At 48.4% G+C, this 15,741-nt stretch overlaps 1 protein-coding gene across 1 annotated transcript in view; it reads right to left on the bottom strand.

The window, feature by feature from the left end:
- rem1 (RAS (RAD and GEM)-like GTP-binding 1) overlaps positions 1-15,741 on the bottom strand; it is a 46,202-nt gene that overhangs the window by 26,337 nt on the left and 4,124 nt on the right. The window contains exons 2-3 of the mRNA XM_086005821.1: positions 12,895-13,271; positions 1,514-1,590 (exon numbers count right to left, since the gene is read on the bottom strand). Of these exons, the coding sequence (XP_085861947.1) occupies positions 1,514-1,590; positions 12,895-13,261 (444 nt within the window). The 5' untranslated portion in view covers positions 13,262-13,271. The remainder of the gene's footprint in view (positions 1-1,513; positions 1,591-12,894; positions 13,272-15,741) is intronic.

The raw sequence follows: 15,741 nt of genomic DNA, 5'->3' as shown, positions 1-15,741 counted from the left end.
TAAACCCACACCCAGCAATTTGTGATGGCAATTTAGTCAATCCCCCTTTTTGAAAGTTACTATTGAATCTGCTTCCATTCAGGCAGCGCATTCCAGATCACAACAACTCACTGCGTCAAAAAAAAAAATCTCCTCATCTCCCCTCTGGTTCCTTTGTCAATTATCTTAAATCTGTGTCCTCTGGTTACCGACCCTCTCGCCAGAGGAAACAGTGTCACCCCATCTACTCTATCAAACGCCCTGCGCTGCATCTGCAAGGCAGGGACTTTGCTGCATTGCTACAGGTGTGGACCACCGCCCTTTGTGATTCAAATGGCCCCCGTTCCCCGGATTTGGGATTCACTTCCAGCAGTGTAACGGTGGCGCAGAATTTGTAACTCAATAAGTTTCTTCTATGCCCGAATTTGGGAGTGGGGGTTCCTCAAACAGGCGTTGAGACCCTGCTTAGCATATTCAGGTGCCTTGGACACTTGTTGTCACTGGATTCCAATATGCCAGCCGGCGCTCTTCTGGTGGAGATTGGGCGTGAGAGATCGCGTCCGGAAATGAGTCCTCCTCAAATCACCGCCCCCCCGCCCCCTTCTGCTAACCTTCTGCCACCAAAAAACAGACGCAATGGGGACCAATTTCTGCCCCTTAGTGTCTGCATTAAAACAGTACAGACAGGAACCTGTGCGAACACATTAACGGGTGGGATAATAACAGGAATTAGCTCATATGAATACCTGACCTCAGTTAGGACATCTGTGGAAAGTGCAAGGGGAGCAGGAACATGCTTGTCAAATACATGGAGGGAAAAATAAGAGAGTAACTCAAAGTGTCCGGTCCTGTTGAGCACCAACTGTCCAGAATGGCATTGATAAAGGGCTTTGAAAGACAGTTACTCTCCTGCCCTCTTAGTCAGAGAGTGATGTCTGGGGACCCTAAAGAACTATAGGATGAGAAAACATCTTGATGGTTTTAGCATGTGTTAGGAGTGTGATGTAATACTCTCCACTTGCCTGGATGAGTGCAGCTGCAACAACACTCAAGAAGCTCGACACCATCCAGGACAAAGCAGCCCGCTTGATTGGCACCCCATCCACCACCTTAAACATTCACTCCCTCCACCACCGGCGCACCGTGGCTGCAGTGTGTACCATCTACAAGATGCACTGCAGCAACTCGCCAAGGCTTCTTCGGCAGCATCTCCCAAACCCGCGACCTCTTCCACCTAGAAGGACAAGGGCAGCAGGCGCATGGGAACACCACCGCCTCCAAGTTCCCCTCCAAGTCACACACACCATCCTGACTTGGAAGTATATCACCGATCCTTCATCGTCGCTGGGTCAAAATCCTGGAACTCCCTCCCTAACAGCACTGTGGGAGCACCTTCACCACACGGACTGCAGCGGTTCAAGAAGGCGGCTCACCACCACCTTCTGAAGGGCAATTAGGGATGGGCAATAAATGCTGGCCTTGCCAACGACGCCCACATCCCCAGAATGAATAACAAAAAAGCAAATGATGTTACCTCAGTTCCCCACGTATCCATTACTATTAAGGTTGTATCTTCTCCATCAACAGTTAGAGTTCGTTCATACGTGTCCTCTGAAACAAAGGAGCAACACAGAATAATCAAGGCTAAATCTGGCATGAGGGACATTGTGGAAAAGAAGAAAGAAAGACTTGCATTTCTATAGCGCCTTTCACGACCACCGTATGTCCCAAAGCACTTTACAGCCTATTAAGTACTTTTTTTTGCAGTGTGGTCACTGTTGTAATGTAGGAAATGCTGCAGCCAATTTGTGCACAGCAAGTTCTCACAAACAGCATTGTGATAATGATTTGGTTATGTTGATTGATAAATAATGGCCAGGACACCGGGGATAACTCCCCTGCTCTTCTTCGAAATAGTGCCATAGGATCTTTTACATTCACCTGAGAGAGCAGACAGGACCTTGGTTTAACATCTCATCTGAAAGATGGCACCTCTGACAGTGCAGCACTCCCTCAGCACTGCACTGGAGTATCAGACTAGGTTTTTTGCGCTCAATTCTCTGGAGTGAGACTTGAACCCACGACCTTCTGACTCAGAGGCATGGGTGCTACCCACTGAGCCACAGCTGACACTGGCCAGGGTGTTGGTAGGGGTAGGAGTGGGGGGGGGGAACGTATGGCAGTTGGAGTTGTTTGCTCACCAGGACAGGGGGAGGAAATTAATGCTGGGCGACCAATGGCGGCAGCGTGGGGGCGGGGCGGTTGGAGGCAGGAGGTCATGTGATGATACCTCCAGGAATATGTTCAACCAGAGTTGGGAACCCGACCGTCGGTCTCGCCCTGATATCCAATAGTTGAGAAAATGCTCCCGTGCCTGCGATTAGAGTGTCAGCCTTGGCTCAGTGGGTCGCACTCTCATCTCTAAGTCAGAAAGTCATGGGTTCAAGTCCCACTCCAGGGACTTGAGCACAAAATCCAGGCTGACACTTCCAGTGCAGTACTGAAGGAGTGCTGCACTGTCAGAGGTGCCGTCTTTCAGATAGGTCATTAAAACAAGACCTTCTCTGTCCCTCTCAGGTGGATGTTCTCCTATTTCGAAGAAGAGCAGGGGGAGTTCTCCCCAGTGCCCTGGGCCAATATTTATCCCTCAACTAACATCATTAAAAAAAACAGATGATCTGGTCATTATGACATTTACCCAAAATTGGCTGCTGCGTTTCCTACATTACACCAGTGACCACACTTCACAAGGTACTTCATTGGCTGTAAAGCGCTTTGGGACGTCCTGAGGTCGTGAAAGGCGCTATAGAAATGCAAGTCTTTCTCTCTATTACTGAATTGCATGGATCTTACTAATGTAATGTAACTCAGTCGCTGTCTGTACAAGCCTTAGCTTCCTTGGCAATGTTTTCTAAACAGATTAAGGTATTAACTTTGTGATGAAAGATAATGGGGTCGCACATAAATAGAGTGAAATCACAGCATGAGGTTAACAACGAGAAAGCATGAAAGTGTCTGTATCTTATGTCCACTATTAACCCCTTCATTTTAAATGACTTCAACTGGTGGGCAGAGGAATTCTATATGCCAGCATCATACAGCATGGCCCAAAAGATAGATCAGCGTATTTTCTAAATGGTGAGAAGCTAGGAATTGTGGAGGAGCAGAGAGATTTAGGGGTCCATGTACATAAATGACTAAAAACTCGTGGGCAGTTACAAAAAATAATTAAAAAGGCTAATGGAATGTTAGCCTTCATCTTAAGAGGGCTGGAATACAAAGGGGCAGAAATTATGCTACAGTTGTGTAAAGCTCTGGTTAGATCCCATCCGGAGAACTGGGTTCAGTTCTGGGCCCCGCACCTCAGGAATTATATATCGGCCTCGGAGGGGGGGCAGCGCAGGTTCACCAGAATGATACCGGGGCTAAAAGGGTTAAATTAGGAGGACAGGTTGCCCAGACTGGGCTTGTATTCCCTCGAGTATGGAAGATTAAGGGGTGATCTGATCGAGGTGTTTGCGATGATTAAAGGAGTTGATTGGGTAGAGAGAGAGAAACTATTTCCGCTGGTGGGGGGAGTCCAAAACAAGCGGGCGTAACCTTAAAATTAGAGCCAGACCGTTCAGGGGTGATGTCAGGAAGCACTTCTTCACATAAAGGGTAGTGGAAATCTGGAACTCTCTCCCCCAAAAAGCTGTTGAGGCTGTGGGGGTCAATGGAAAATGTCAAAACTGAGATAGATCGATTTTTGTTAGATAAAGGTATTAAGGGATATGGAGCCGAGGTGGGTAGATGAAGTTAGGATACAGATCAGCCATGACCTAATTGAATGGTGGAACAGGCTCGAGGGGCAGAATGGCCTCCTCCTGTTCCGATGTTCCTAAACACTGATGAAAATAGTTGTTGTAATATATCTAATCATGATTAATGCATCAGGGCCCACTCACTGATCTGACTTTCTCAGGGGGTTGCTCATGGCATCATGCTGGAGTTCCATCTCCAGACCAATGGTTCACACTGAGGTGCAGTAATGCACGATATGGGTGCATCCCCCTAAAACCAATCAAAGTTGTAGCCAAGGCAAATTAGTGCACGTTATTATTGCTTGCACTCCCAGTAGCACTGCACACATATCAAGCGCGACTATTAATGGGGCACACAGGAAGAGAGGGCCTGGCCTGCCTGCAGTCCAATTTTGCTGACACCTGGAACTCTATCATTGCTAGGTACAAAGTGGTACAAGAACGGCTGAGGATGGCTTGCCTCTGGTTTGTCAATCGCTTACTCCCTATCTCTGTAACCTCCTCCAGCCCTACAACCCTCCGAGATCTCTGCGCTCCTCCAATTCCGGCCTCTTGCGCATTCCCGATTATCATTGCTCCATCATAGGCGGCCGTGCCTTCAGCTGACACCTGGAACTCTATCATTGCCAGGTACGAAGTGGTACAAGAACGGCCGAACCTGTGGAATTCTCTGCCAAAGAAGGCAGTAGAGGCCAATTCATTAAATATATTCAAGAAGGAGTTGGATATATTTCTTAAGGCTAAAGGGATCAAGGGATATGGGGAGAAGGCAGGAACAGGGTACTGAATTTGGATGATAAGCCATGATCTCATTGAATGGCGGAGCAGGCTCGAGGGGCCGAATGGCCTACTCCTGCTCCTATCTTCTATGTTTCTATGTTTCTATGATGGCTTGCCTCTGGTTGGTCAATCGCTTACTCCCTATCTCTGTAACCTCCTCCAGCCCTACAACCCTTCCCGTGATCTCTGCGCTCCTCCAATTCCGGCCTCTTGCGCATCCCCGATTATCATCGCTCCATCATAGCCGGCCGTGCCTTCAGCTGCCAAGGCCCTAAGCTCTGGAATTCCCTCCCTAAACCTCTCCGCCTCGCCGCCTCTCTTTCCTCCTTTAAGACGCTCCTTAAAACCTACCTCTTCGACCAAGCTTTTGGTCACCTGCCCTAATAACTGCTTACGCGGCTCGGCATCGAATTCTGTCTGGTAACACTCCTGTGAAGCGCCTTGGGACTTTTTTTTACCACATTAAAGGCGCTGTATAAATGCAGGTTGTTGCTGTATGAGGAAGCAGCAGTTGTTGGAGCAGAGCCAATCCTCAGGGCCAAAGAATCTCAACCTGCTGGAGTTGGCAGGCCGCAAAAATCAGATGTTAGTTTTGCACCAGCCCTTGGTGGCGTTGTCCCAGTTGTCCACGGCACAGCCAAGATCTGACGCAACAGTGGGAGAGGCTGCTGCTAAATTGGCCATGACCAGGGTTTGATGTCAGCTGATGGCTTGGTCCCTCATACCTTGGGCTATGAGCTGATGCTTAACATGGTTGACGTTAGGGATAACCTGGGGGATAATCTTTAGCAGAGTTATAAATATTTCTATGCTCATCAGCGGGGACCTGTGCGAGCCCTGCTAGAACGGAATTTATCTTTCTATTTCTGGCACCCAGCTCAAGCTATCTCAGGTCAGATATAATGTTCTGAGATGCAGATTCGAGCCCCCTGCATTCTGCTCCAACAATCACCTCAGAGGAGCTGACCCAGTATGACGTGTCCACTCTCCACTCCAGCCATCCTTGTGGCCTCTCTTAGAGAACTTGCAAAGTAAGGACAATTTTGCATTGTGGATTTATGCCCACTGATAACAACAACAACAACCTGCATTTATACAGTGTCTTCACACAATCACAGAATCATAGAATGGTTACAGCACAGAAGGAGGCCATTTGGCCCGTCGAGCCTGTGCCGGCTCTCTGCAAGATCACTTCAGCTAGTCCCACTCCCCCGCCCTTTCACCGTAGCCCTGAACATTTTTTTCCTTCAGGTACTTATCTAACTCCCTTTTGAAAGCCATGATTGAATCTGCCTCCACTATCCTTTCAGGCAGTGCATTCCAGATCCTAACCACTCGCTGCGTAATAAAGTTTTTCCTCATGTTGCCTTTGGTTCTTCTGCCATTTACCTTAAATCTGTGTCCTCTGGTTCTCGACCCTTCTGCCAATGTGGAACAGTTTTTCTCTATCTACTCTGTCTAGAACCCCTCATGATTTTGAACACCTCTATCAAATCTCCTCTCAACCTTCCCTGCTCCAAGGAGAACAACTCCAGCTTCTCCAGTCTATCCCCGTAACTGAAGTCCCTCATCCCTGGAACCATTCTTGTAAATCTTTTCTGCACCCTCGCTAAGGCCTTCACATCCTTCCTAAAGTTTGGACACAATACTCCAGTTGAGGCCGAACCAGTGTTTTATAAAGGCTCATCATAACTTCCTTGCCTTTGTACTCTATGCCTCTATTTATGAAGCCCAGGATCCCGTAAGCTTTTTTAACCACTTTCTCAACTTGTCCTGCCACCTTCAACGATTTGTGCACATATACCCCCAGGTCTCTCTGTTCATGCACCCCCTTTAGAATTGTACCCTTTAGTTTATATTGCCTCTCCTCGTTCTTCCTACCAAAATGTATCACTTCGCACTTTTCTGCGTTAAATTTCATCTGCCACGTGTCCGTCCATTTCACCAGCCTGTCTATGTCCTCTTGAAGTCCATCACTATCCTCCTCACTGTTCTCTATACTTCCAAGTTTTGTGTCATCTGCAGATTTTGAAATTGTGCCCTGTACACCTAAGTCGGAATCATTAATATATATCAAAAGAAAAGCAGTGGTCCTTTAAAGTAATAAAATGAACCAAGGTGCTTCAAAGGAGCGATCATCAAACATTTGACACCAAGCAGATATTAGGACAGGACTTGGTCAAAGAGGTAGGTTTTAAGGAACGTCTTAAAGGAGGAGAGAGAGGGATAGAGAGGCGGGGAGGTTTAGGGAGGGAATTCCAGAGCGGGCTGGGTTGAGACTAGCCAAACTCGCATCTCATCGGACAGCTAATGACCGGCTGGAGCCAAACCTGGGTTCCACCCTGTTGCACCTCCAAAATCCCTTCTGTGTTTTATCACCTCCTGATCTTTAAGGTGATTGGCAAAAGAACCAGAGGCGACGTGAGGGAACGTTTTTTAAACGCAGCGAGTTGTTGTGATCTGGAACACGCTGCCTGAAAGGGCGGTGGAAGCAGGTTCAATAGTAGCAGTCAACAGAGAGAAGTGGATAAATACTTGAAGGGAAAAAAAATACAGGGCTATGGGAAAAGAGCAGAGGGGGAGTGGGACTAATTGCAGAGCTCTTTCAAAGAGCTGGCACAGGCACGATGGGCCGAACGGCCTCCTTCTGTGCTGCATCATTCTACGATTCTATGATCTAACCTGTAAGGCAGAATACTCATCAGAAGTTTGACTCGTCTAGTTCGATTACCGTGAGCTGCCCTTTTCCCAGTTCTCTCTCTTGGGCCTTTGCAAAGGAGCGAGATCAGCCATGGGTTTTAAATCTTTTAAGCGAAAAGGAAACATTTCTGATATCCGCAGCGTGTTCTCTTTATTTATTTCATCGGGAAGGAATTCTCGGAAGCATCTATGTTCCAAAGAGCAGAATTATTCGTGCTTAACACCAAGAAGCACATTGCTGGAATTCTAAGTTTCCCCGTGGGACCGGCCAATGGCAAGGCTCGTTAATAAGGAATACCTCCTCTGTCTAAAGTGAACCTAACGCACTCAAACAGTTTCCATAGCGACAGCCTGAAATTAGGCTGGAAAAAGGGCCCCAGCATGTTATTAATTGCCTGTTGCTCCCAGTTTCAGTTTGCCCCCGCAGTCTAGTTCAAAGCAAGCCCTGACCTTCTGTACTGTGTAAAGCAACAGCAGATTTCATGAAGTATGCAGTCGAACAAACTATATTATTCCTCCCAGCTTTTCTCTCAATTTAAAAAAAAACTCTTTCACTCTCCCTTCCCTCCGCCCCCACCATTGGCGGCCGTGCCTTCAGCCACTTGGGCCCCACGCTCTGGAACGTCCTCCTTTAAACCCCTTGGCCTCTCTCAACCTCCCTCTCTTCCTTTAAGACGCTCCTTAAAAAAACCACCGAACTTTCGCTCAACCCTCTCAGCATCTCCCTCCTTAGCTCGGTTTCCATTCTTTAATTATGCCGCTGTGAAGCGTTTTGGGACTTCATTTTTCTACGTTAAAGGCAATATAAATGTAACTTGTTGTTGTTGTACAGCTCACTGTCTCTCAAGCAATGTTCCCGCTAATTTTTTTTGGGTGTGCGGCCCCTTTATCAGGCTGCGCGGCCCATTCAAATTTAAAATATTTATTTATTTATACATATATACATGCGTACACATACTTGGAGAACAGGATCAGGCTCAGCTGTGATTCACCCCATGGCCGGACAGCCCACAACACTCAATGGCTCGGCTCACAGATGCAGAATGGCAATTTGGCCGGTGTAGCGGATATATATATATTCCAGTTATTCCTATCTTCAGGAATGTTGAAGGTTGAATTCTTCAGCACATTTCAATCCTCCACCCTGAACAGTCATCAGCTGTATCAGCACGTTGTATTTATAGACACTATATATATATATATATATATATCCATCTTGTTTATACTCCCCTATTTCTGTCTGTCTAGCCGCTTCCTCCATTGCCTCACTAGCTTTCTCTGTGCTTTGCTTGAAGTGAAATGGTAAATGGTTTTTACATTACAAAGTAGTTACGGCACAGAAACAGGTCATTCGGCCTAACTGGTCCATGCTCCACACGAGCCTCCTCCCACCCCTCTTCCTCTCACCCTATCCTTCTATTCCTTTCTCCCTCATGTGTTTATCTAGCTTCCCCTTAAATGTATCTATACTATTTGCCTCAACCACTCCCTGTGGTAGCGAGTTCCACATTCTCACCGCTCTCTGGGTAAAGAGGTTTCTCCTCAATTCCCTATTGGATTTATTAGTGACTCTCTTATATTGATGGCCCCAAGTTTTGGACTCCTCCACAAGTGGAAACAGCTCCTTCTCTATATCTACCCTATTGAACCCCTTTCATAATCTTAAAGACCTCTGTCAGGTCACCCCTCAGCCTTCTCTTTTCTAGAGAAAAGAGCCCCAAGCCTGTTCAATCTTTTCTGATAGTTAATGGATTGTCAACTGGAGTTCGGTTAAGTTGGGTCAAGGATGCTAGTGACAGTTTCATTGGATTGGGGCAGTGTGAGTTTGGTTGAAGCAGGGACCGGGTACTGAATTTGGATGATCAGCCATGATCGCATTGAATGGTGGAGCAGGCTCGAGGGGCCGAATGGCCTACTCCTGCTCCTATCTTCTATGTTTCTATGTTTCTGTGTTGAGTTAGGACTGCTAGAGGTGTCCAAATAAATACTCGTCTTTGTGTGGTGATAACTCACTGCGTCCACTTCCAGACCCTCGAGAATCTTTCTGTCAAAGAATAACAAACAACAAGGACTAGGCAAGGGGGTAGAAGTTATGCTGCAGCTGTACAAAGCCCTGGTTAGACCACACCTGGAGCACTGTGAGCAGTTCTGGGCACCACACCTTAGGAAGGATATATTGGCCTTGGAGGGAGTGCAGCGTAGGTTTACCAGGATGATACCCGGACACCAAGGGTTAAATTACGAGGAGAGATTACACAAACTAGGGTGGTATTCCCTGGAATTTAGAAGGTTAAGGGGTGATCTGATCGAAGTTTTCTAAATATTAAGGGGAACAGATAGGGTAGATAGAGAGAACCTATTTCCGCTGGTTGGGGATTCTAGGACAGGGGGCAGAGTCTAAAAATTAGAGCCAGACCTTTCAGGAGTGAAATTAGGAAACACTTCTACACACAAAGGGTGGTAGAAGTTTGGAACTCTCTTCCGCAAACGGCAACTGATGCTAGATCAGTTGTTAATTTTAAATCTGAGATTGATAGATTTTTGTTAACCAAAAGTATTAAGGGATATGGGGCAAAGGCCCATGGATATAGGTCACAGATCAGCCATGATCTCATTGAATGGCGGAACAGGCTCAAGGGGCTGAATGGCCTCCTCCTGTTCCCGCGTTCCTAATACAAGAGAAGACCTTGGAGTGTAATCACTACAATGTGTTTACCCCATCAGGGGGCCATTTAGTGTCCGGTTAACAATATGCAAGTACCGTACACACCTCCGGGTCAAGGATGGGGTGCCCTTTCGAAGGCCTTGACATATTTCCTGAAGTGTGTTGCCCAGAACTGTCCACAATACTCCAGCTGAGGCCTAACCAGTGATTTATAAAGTTCTACCCCTTATTCGGTTCACCGTCCCTCATTCCCTGTCTCCTTAACTTGCTCTAGGTTTTGTTTTGCCACTTATTTGCTTCTTCCTGTCTCGTTCCATGCGCTGGATTTTCCAAGCCCCGAGGTGGCGGGCATGGAGGCGGGACAGCTGGTAAACTCGGAGAAAGTGGGGGCGGATGGCAAACCCGCCCCCATCCCGCCTCCGTGCCCATTTGCCAGGAGGCGGGAAGATGTGCAGCTTCGGGTCCCGTCTCCTGGAGGCGGGAAAGACTTTTAATCCTTTTAACTGCCTGTTAACAGGTAGTTAACAGGCAGAAAAAAGGATTCGTGCCATTTTACCTTCACAGGTGAAGGCTTCCCGACCTCGGAGAACCCCGCCGGGTTGGAGGAGACGTGGAGGAGGTCTGCGGTGGTCGGAGGCACCTGGAAGTGAGGTGTAGAGGTGAGTGATGGGTGCAAGTGTGGAGTGGTAAGTATGCAAGGTGAGTGATAAGTTTAAAAAAGTGTTCACTTACCTTGTTTTCCTTCCATAGCCTTTAGCCGCGGAGGATCAGGAGAGCCGACATCCTGCTTGTCAATTTCAGGTAATGGCTGATGGACCCTCCGATCCATCAAACATCTGAAATTTACAAATTTGCAATATTTGATGAGTCCTCACCTCAAAGACTCATCAAACTCAAGAGAATGTCAGTGTTTGACAGCTTCACAGAGCTGTCAAACGCTGTCATTTCTTCTTTCAAGACGTCTTGACAGATAGCACGTCTGACGTTGATATGATCTGTCAGTGACTTCCTCCCTAACGTCCAGATGTCGATGATGAAGTCCAACACCGCCTTCAGTGTGCCAGTGCAGCCTTCGGTCGCCTGAGGAAGAGAGTGTTTGAAGACCAGGACCTCAAACCCGGCACTAAGCTCATGGTCTACAGAGCAGCAGTGATGCCCGCCCTGCTTTATGCCTCAGAGACATGGACCATGTACAGCAGGCACCTCAAAGCACTGGAGAGGTACCACCAACGCTGCCTCCGCAAGATCCTGCAAATCCATTGGCAGGATAGGTGCACAAACGTCAGTGTTCTCGCTCAGGCCAACATCCCCAGCATCGAAGCTTTGACCACGCTCGATCAGCTCCGATGGACGGGTCACATTGTCCGCATGCCCGATACGAGACTCCCAAAACAAGTGCTTTACTCGGAGCTCCGGCACGGCAAGAGAGCCCCAGGTGGGCAGAGGAAACGCTTCAAGAACACCCTCAAAGCCTCCTTGAAAAAGTGCAACATCCCCACCGACACCTGGGAATCCCTGGCCCAAGACCGCACAAAGTGGAGGAGAAGCATCCGGGAAGGCGCCGAACACCTCGAGTCTCTTCGCCGGGAGCAAGCGGAAGCCAAGCACAAAGAGCGCAAGGAGCGCACATCAACCCAAGCACCCCACCCACCCGCCCCTTCAACCACCGTCTGCCCCACCTGTGACAGAGACTGTAGGTCCCGCATTGGACTCATCAGTCACCTGAGAACTCATTTTTAATGTGGAAGCAAGTCATCCTCGGTTCCGAGGGACTGCCTAAGAAGAGAAGAATTGGCCTGCTGAGCCCACAGGGCGGGCTTAACAAGCTCAATCAGGGGAAAATCCCTCTGATTGGTCAGGCGAGGATGGAGGCGGGACATTGACACGACAAGCAGCTGTCCCGCCTCCAACTCACCTCCATTCACAAAATCCAGCCCCATGTGTTTCTTCCACCTGTTCTCCCTTTCAATGTTTCTTGATTTCCTTTTCTCTTTTAATCCCCTTCCTGTTCTCTGTTATAACCTCGCGTTATTGTTCTCCTGTGCTCTCATCTTTATGCTCCTTCAAACTATCATTTAATATCTTCAGTTCTGGGCACCGCACCTCAGGAATGATACGTTGGCCGAGGAGTGCGTACAGCGCAGACTCACCAGGATGATACCGGCGGCTTAAACGGTTAAATTATGAGGAGAGGCTGCATGGACTGGGTTTGTATTCCCTTGAGTTTAGAAGATTGAGGGGTGGTCTATTTGATGGCAAAATGAGTTGATAGGTTAGATAGCGAGAAACTATATCCTCTGGTGGGGGGAGTCCAGAACAAGGGGACATAACCTTAAAATTAGAGCCAGGCCGTTCAGGGGTGATGTCAGGAATCACTTCTTCACACAAAGGGTGGTGGAAATCTGGAACTCTCGCCCCTGAAAGGCTGTGGATGCCGGGGGACAATTGAAATTTTCAAGACTGAGATCGATAGATTTTTTTGGGTAAGGATATCAAGGGATATCGATCAAAGGCGGGCAAATTGAGTTGAGGTACAGATAAACCTTGATCTAATAGAATGGCAGAGCAGGTCTGTGGGGCTGAACAGCCTCCTCCTATGTATCCTTGAGTGGCTGAATGGCCCACTCCTGTTCCTATATTCCCCCGAGGGGCTGAATGGCCCACTCCTGTTCCTATATTCCCCCGAGGGGCTGAATGGCCCACTCCTGTTCCTATATTCCCCCGAGGGGCTGAATGGACTACTCCTGTTCCTATATTCCCCCGAGGGGCTGAATGGCCTACTCCTGTTCCCTATATTCCCCCCGAGGGGCTGAATGGCCTACTCCTGTTCCTATATTCCCCCGAGGGGCTGAATGGCCCACTCCTGTTCCCTATGTTCCCCCGAGGGGCTGAATGGCCCACTCCTGTTCCTATATTCCCCCGAGGGGCTGAATGGCCCACTCCTGTTCCCTATATTCCCATTCTTACCTCCTGCATGTTCGCCGTGAGCATCCTGGATCCCTGCAAAGATGTTGGCCAGGCTGGACTTCCCCACTCCGGAATCCCCAAGCAGCAGCACCCGGAAGATTCCGCAGCCGGAGTCGCTGGAGGCGTCGGATTCCGCCGAGTCCGACGACCAGCTGCCGCGCTCCCTCTCCGCGGTCGGGCTCGAAAACAAGTGGCCAAAGTTGGGTCTCTGCGGCTGGGCGGAGTGGGCCAGCAGCTCCCTCTCCGTGGTGAGGCTGCGGACAGGGTGGGCACGAGGGTGGGCGTGCCGGTGAGTAGCGGGCACTGGCGAGCTGGCACGTCTTTGCACTGTGGTGTGGTCGCTGCCCCTCTGGGTGTTCAGAGTCATCTTAGCGAGACTGGAAAAAATAAAGGACAAGAGGAGAAAATAGGTGATTTGCTCAATTGTGCTCACACGGAGGATCCCCACCTTTAAACCTAATCGTTTTCCCACCAGCTTTTGCCATTTTATCTGCTACAATCTCTCTTCAATTTCCCCACCTTCTCTCCTGAAGACATTGACATTGGAATTACCAGACGATAAGAGGCCTAGGTCCCTCTAGTTTGCCCTCTGCCATCCTGGGAGTCTCATGATCCAACGCTAATGGAGTTGTTGACCAATCACAGCGATCAATCTCGATCAATGAGTCTACAACAGACCCAGACACGAGGCGAGGAAAACCCCCAGTGGTGGAGAGCTTTGGGAACCAGAGGCCCAAAGTCACCTGTTCCTCCCGAGCATTGCCACACTCGCCACACGGCACGTCTCAAATTACAGGAATCTCTTTTTTATCCGGCACTGACGGGACCGGAGTGGTGCCGGTTTATCAAAAAGTCTGGGTTACAGAGAGGTATAGTTAAAAGGTACGAGAGCTCCGTACACAGCAACAAATCCAGGCTTCCCTGTTGCTTAGCAACAGTTGCAAGAACCCCGGCCACAGACCCAGCGTCCCTGTTGCTTAGCAACAAGTGCAGGAACCCCGATTACACGGCCACAGATCCAGGAACGGCCACTAATGTGAAGTAAAACTTACCTGAACCTACTCCTGAATTTTGCCGGTTAACAGAGATTTCTGGTTATTTAGGTGCCGGTAAATCGAGAGTTTCCTGTACTCAGATACTATTTTCTGAAAGACACTGAGGTACAGTTCTGTTGCACACACAGTCCGTCCTATTATTCTTATGTTCTTATAGGTCGATGATCAGCCACGATCTTATTGAATGGCGGAGCAGGCTCGAGGGGCCGTATGGCCGACTCCTGCTGTTATTTCTTATGTTCTTATTATAGACAGTCTATAGTAGGATGGTTAGTCCTACTGTAGCACACTCAAGTGTCAGCAGAACATTTGACTACAGAGAAAGAAGAAAGAAAGAACTTGTATTCCTATCCCGCCTTTGACAACTCCAGGACGTCCCAGAGGGCTTTACAGCCAATGAAGTGCTTTTGAAGTGGAGTCACTGTTGTAATCCAGGAAACACGGCAGCCAATTTGCGCACAGCAAGCTCCCACAAACCACAATGTGATAATGACCAGATCATCTGTTTTTAGTGATGTTGGTTGAGGGATAAATATTGGCCCAGGACACCGGGGAGAACTTCTCTGATCATTTTCGAAATAGTGCCATGGGATCTTTTACGCCCACCTGAGAGGGCAGACGGAGCCTCGGTTTAACGTCTCATCCGAAAGACGGCACCTCCGACAGTGCAGCACTCCCTCAGTACTGCACTGGGAGTGTCAGCCTAGACTTTTGTGCTCAAGTCTCTGGAGTGGGACTTGAACCCACAGCCACCTGGCTCAGAGGAGAGAGTGCTACCACCAAGTATAAGGAAAGGCCATTCAGTCCAGAAAGCCAGACCGGTCCATGTTTTCACATCAAAGCAGTGCAGCTGACTAAAGGATTCCTGGTGCTCCTATTGTTGGCGGCACTCCTAAGTATAAATGGATCAACCGGCAGCGAACGGACAGCGTTGTAGACCCATGAAATTGTGCGTCGGATCTACCTTTGGATTAAGTGCCTCTTGTCACTCAAACTGGACACAGGATGCTGGTCTAGTGTGGCTGCACTCTTCTATAAGCTGCATTAATCCCGCTATTATTAAATGAGGTGATCAGCATTGCATTCATTGCTTTTGCTGAAACGCTGATCAACAATGCTTCACAGGAGCGATTGTCAAACAAAATTCGACACCGAGCTACATAGGGAGAAATTAGGGCAGGTGACCAAAAGCTTGGTCAAAGAGGCTGGTTTTAAGGAGAGCCTTAAAGGAGGAGAGGTGGAGAGGCGGAGAGGTTTAGGGAGGGAATTTCAGAGCTTAGGGCCCAGGCAGCTGAAGGCACGGCCACCAATGGTGGAGTGATTATAATCAGGGAGGCTCAAGAGGGCAGAATTGGAGGAGGGCAGATATCGCGGGGGGTTGTAGGGCTGGAGGAGATTACAGAGATAGGGAGAGGCGAGGCCTTTAAGGGATTTGATCACAAGGATGAGAATGTTAGAATCGCAGCATTGCCGGGCCGGGAACCAATGTAGGTCAGCGAGCACAGGGGTGATGGGTGAATGGGTGAATGGGTGATTACACACATCATCTACTCTCTAGGAAAAAAATAACCTTTTCTCATTTGTATTCTAGTTTGAGGCTTATGTATTCTGTTCAATATCCTATAGTTCTGTCCTCACAGTCCAAGTTAAATAGTCTGGTTGAACCCAAATTATCCATTCCTGTCATCGCTTTAAAAAGCTAAATCATGTCCCCCCGTTAATCTTTTCTTCGATGATGAATGTTGCTCCAAGAAACTCTCTTCATAGACCTGAAATCATTCCGGCTTTGTTC

This window comes from Somniosus microcephalus, chromosome 13 (assembly GCF_052327205.1).
Source record: "Somniosus microcephalus isolate GS21.2 chromosome 13, FLI_Smic_1.0, whole genome shotgun sequence".
Lineage (NCBI taxonomy): Eukaryota > Metazoa > Chordata > Chondrichthyes > Squaliformes > Somniosidae > Somniosus > Somniosus microcephalus.
This window is presented reverse-complemented; position numbering and strand designations above follow the sequence as displayed.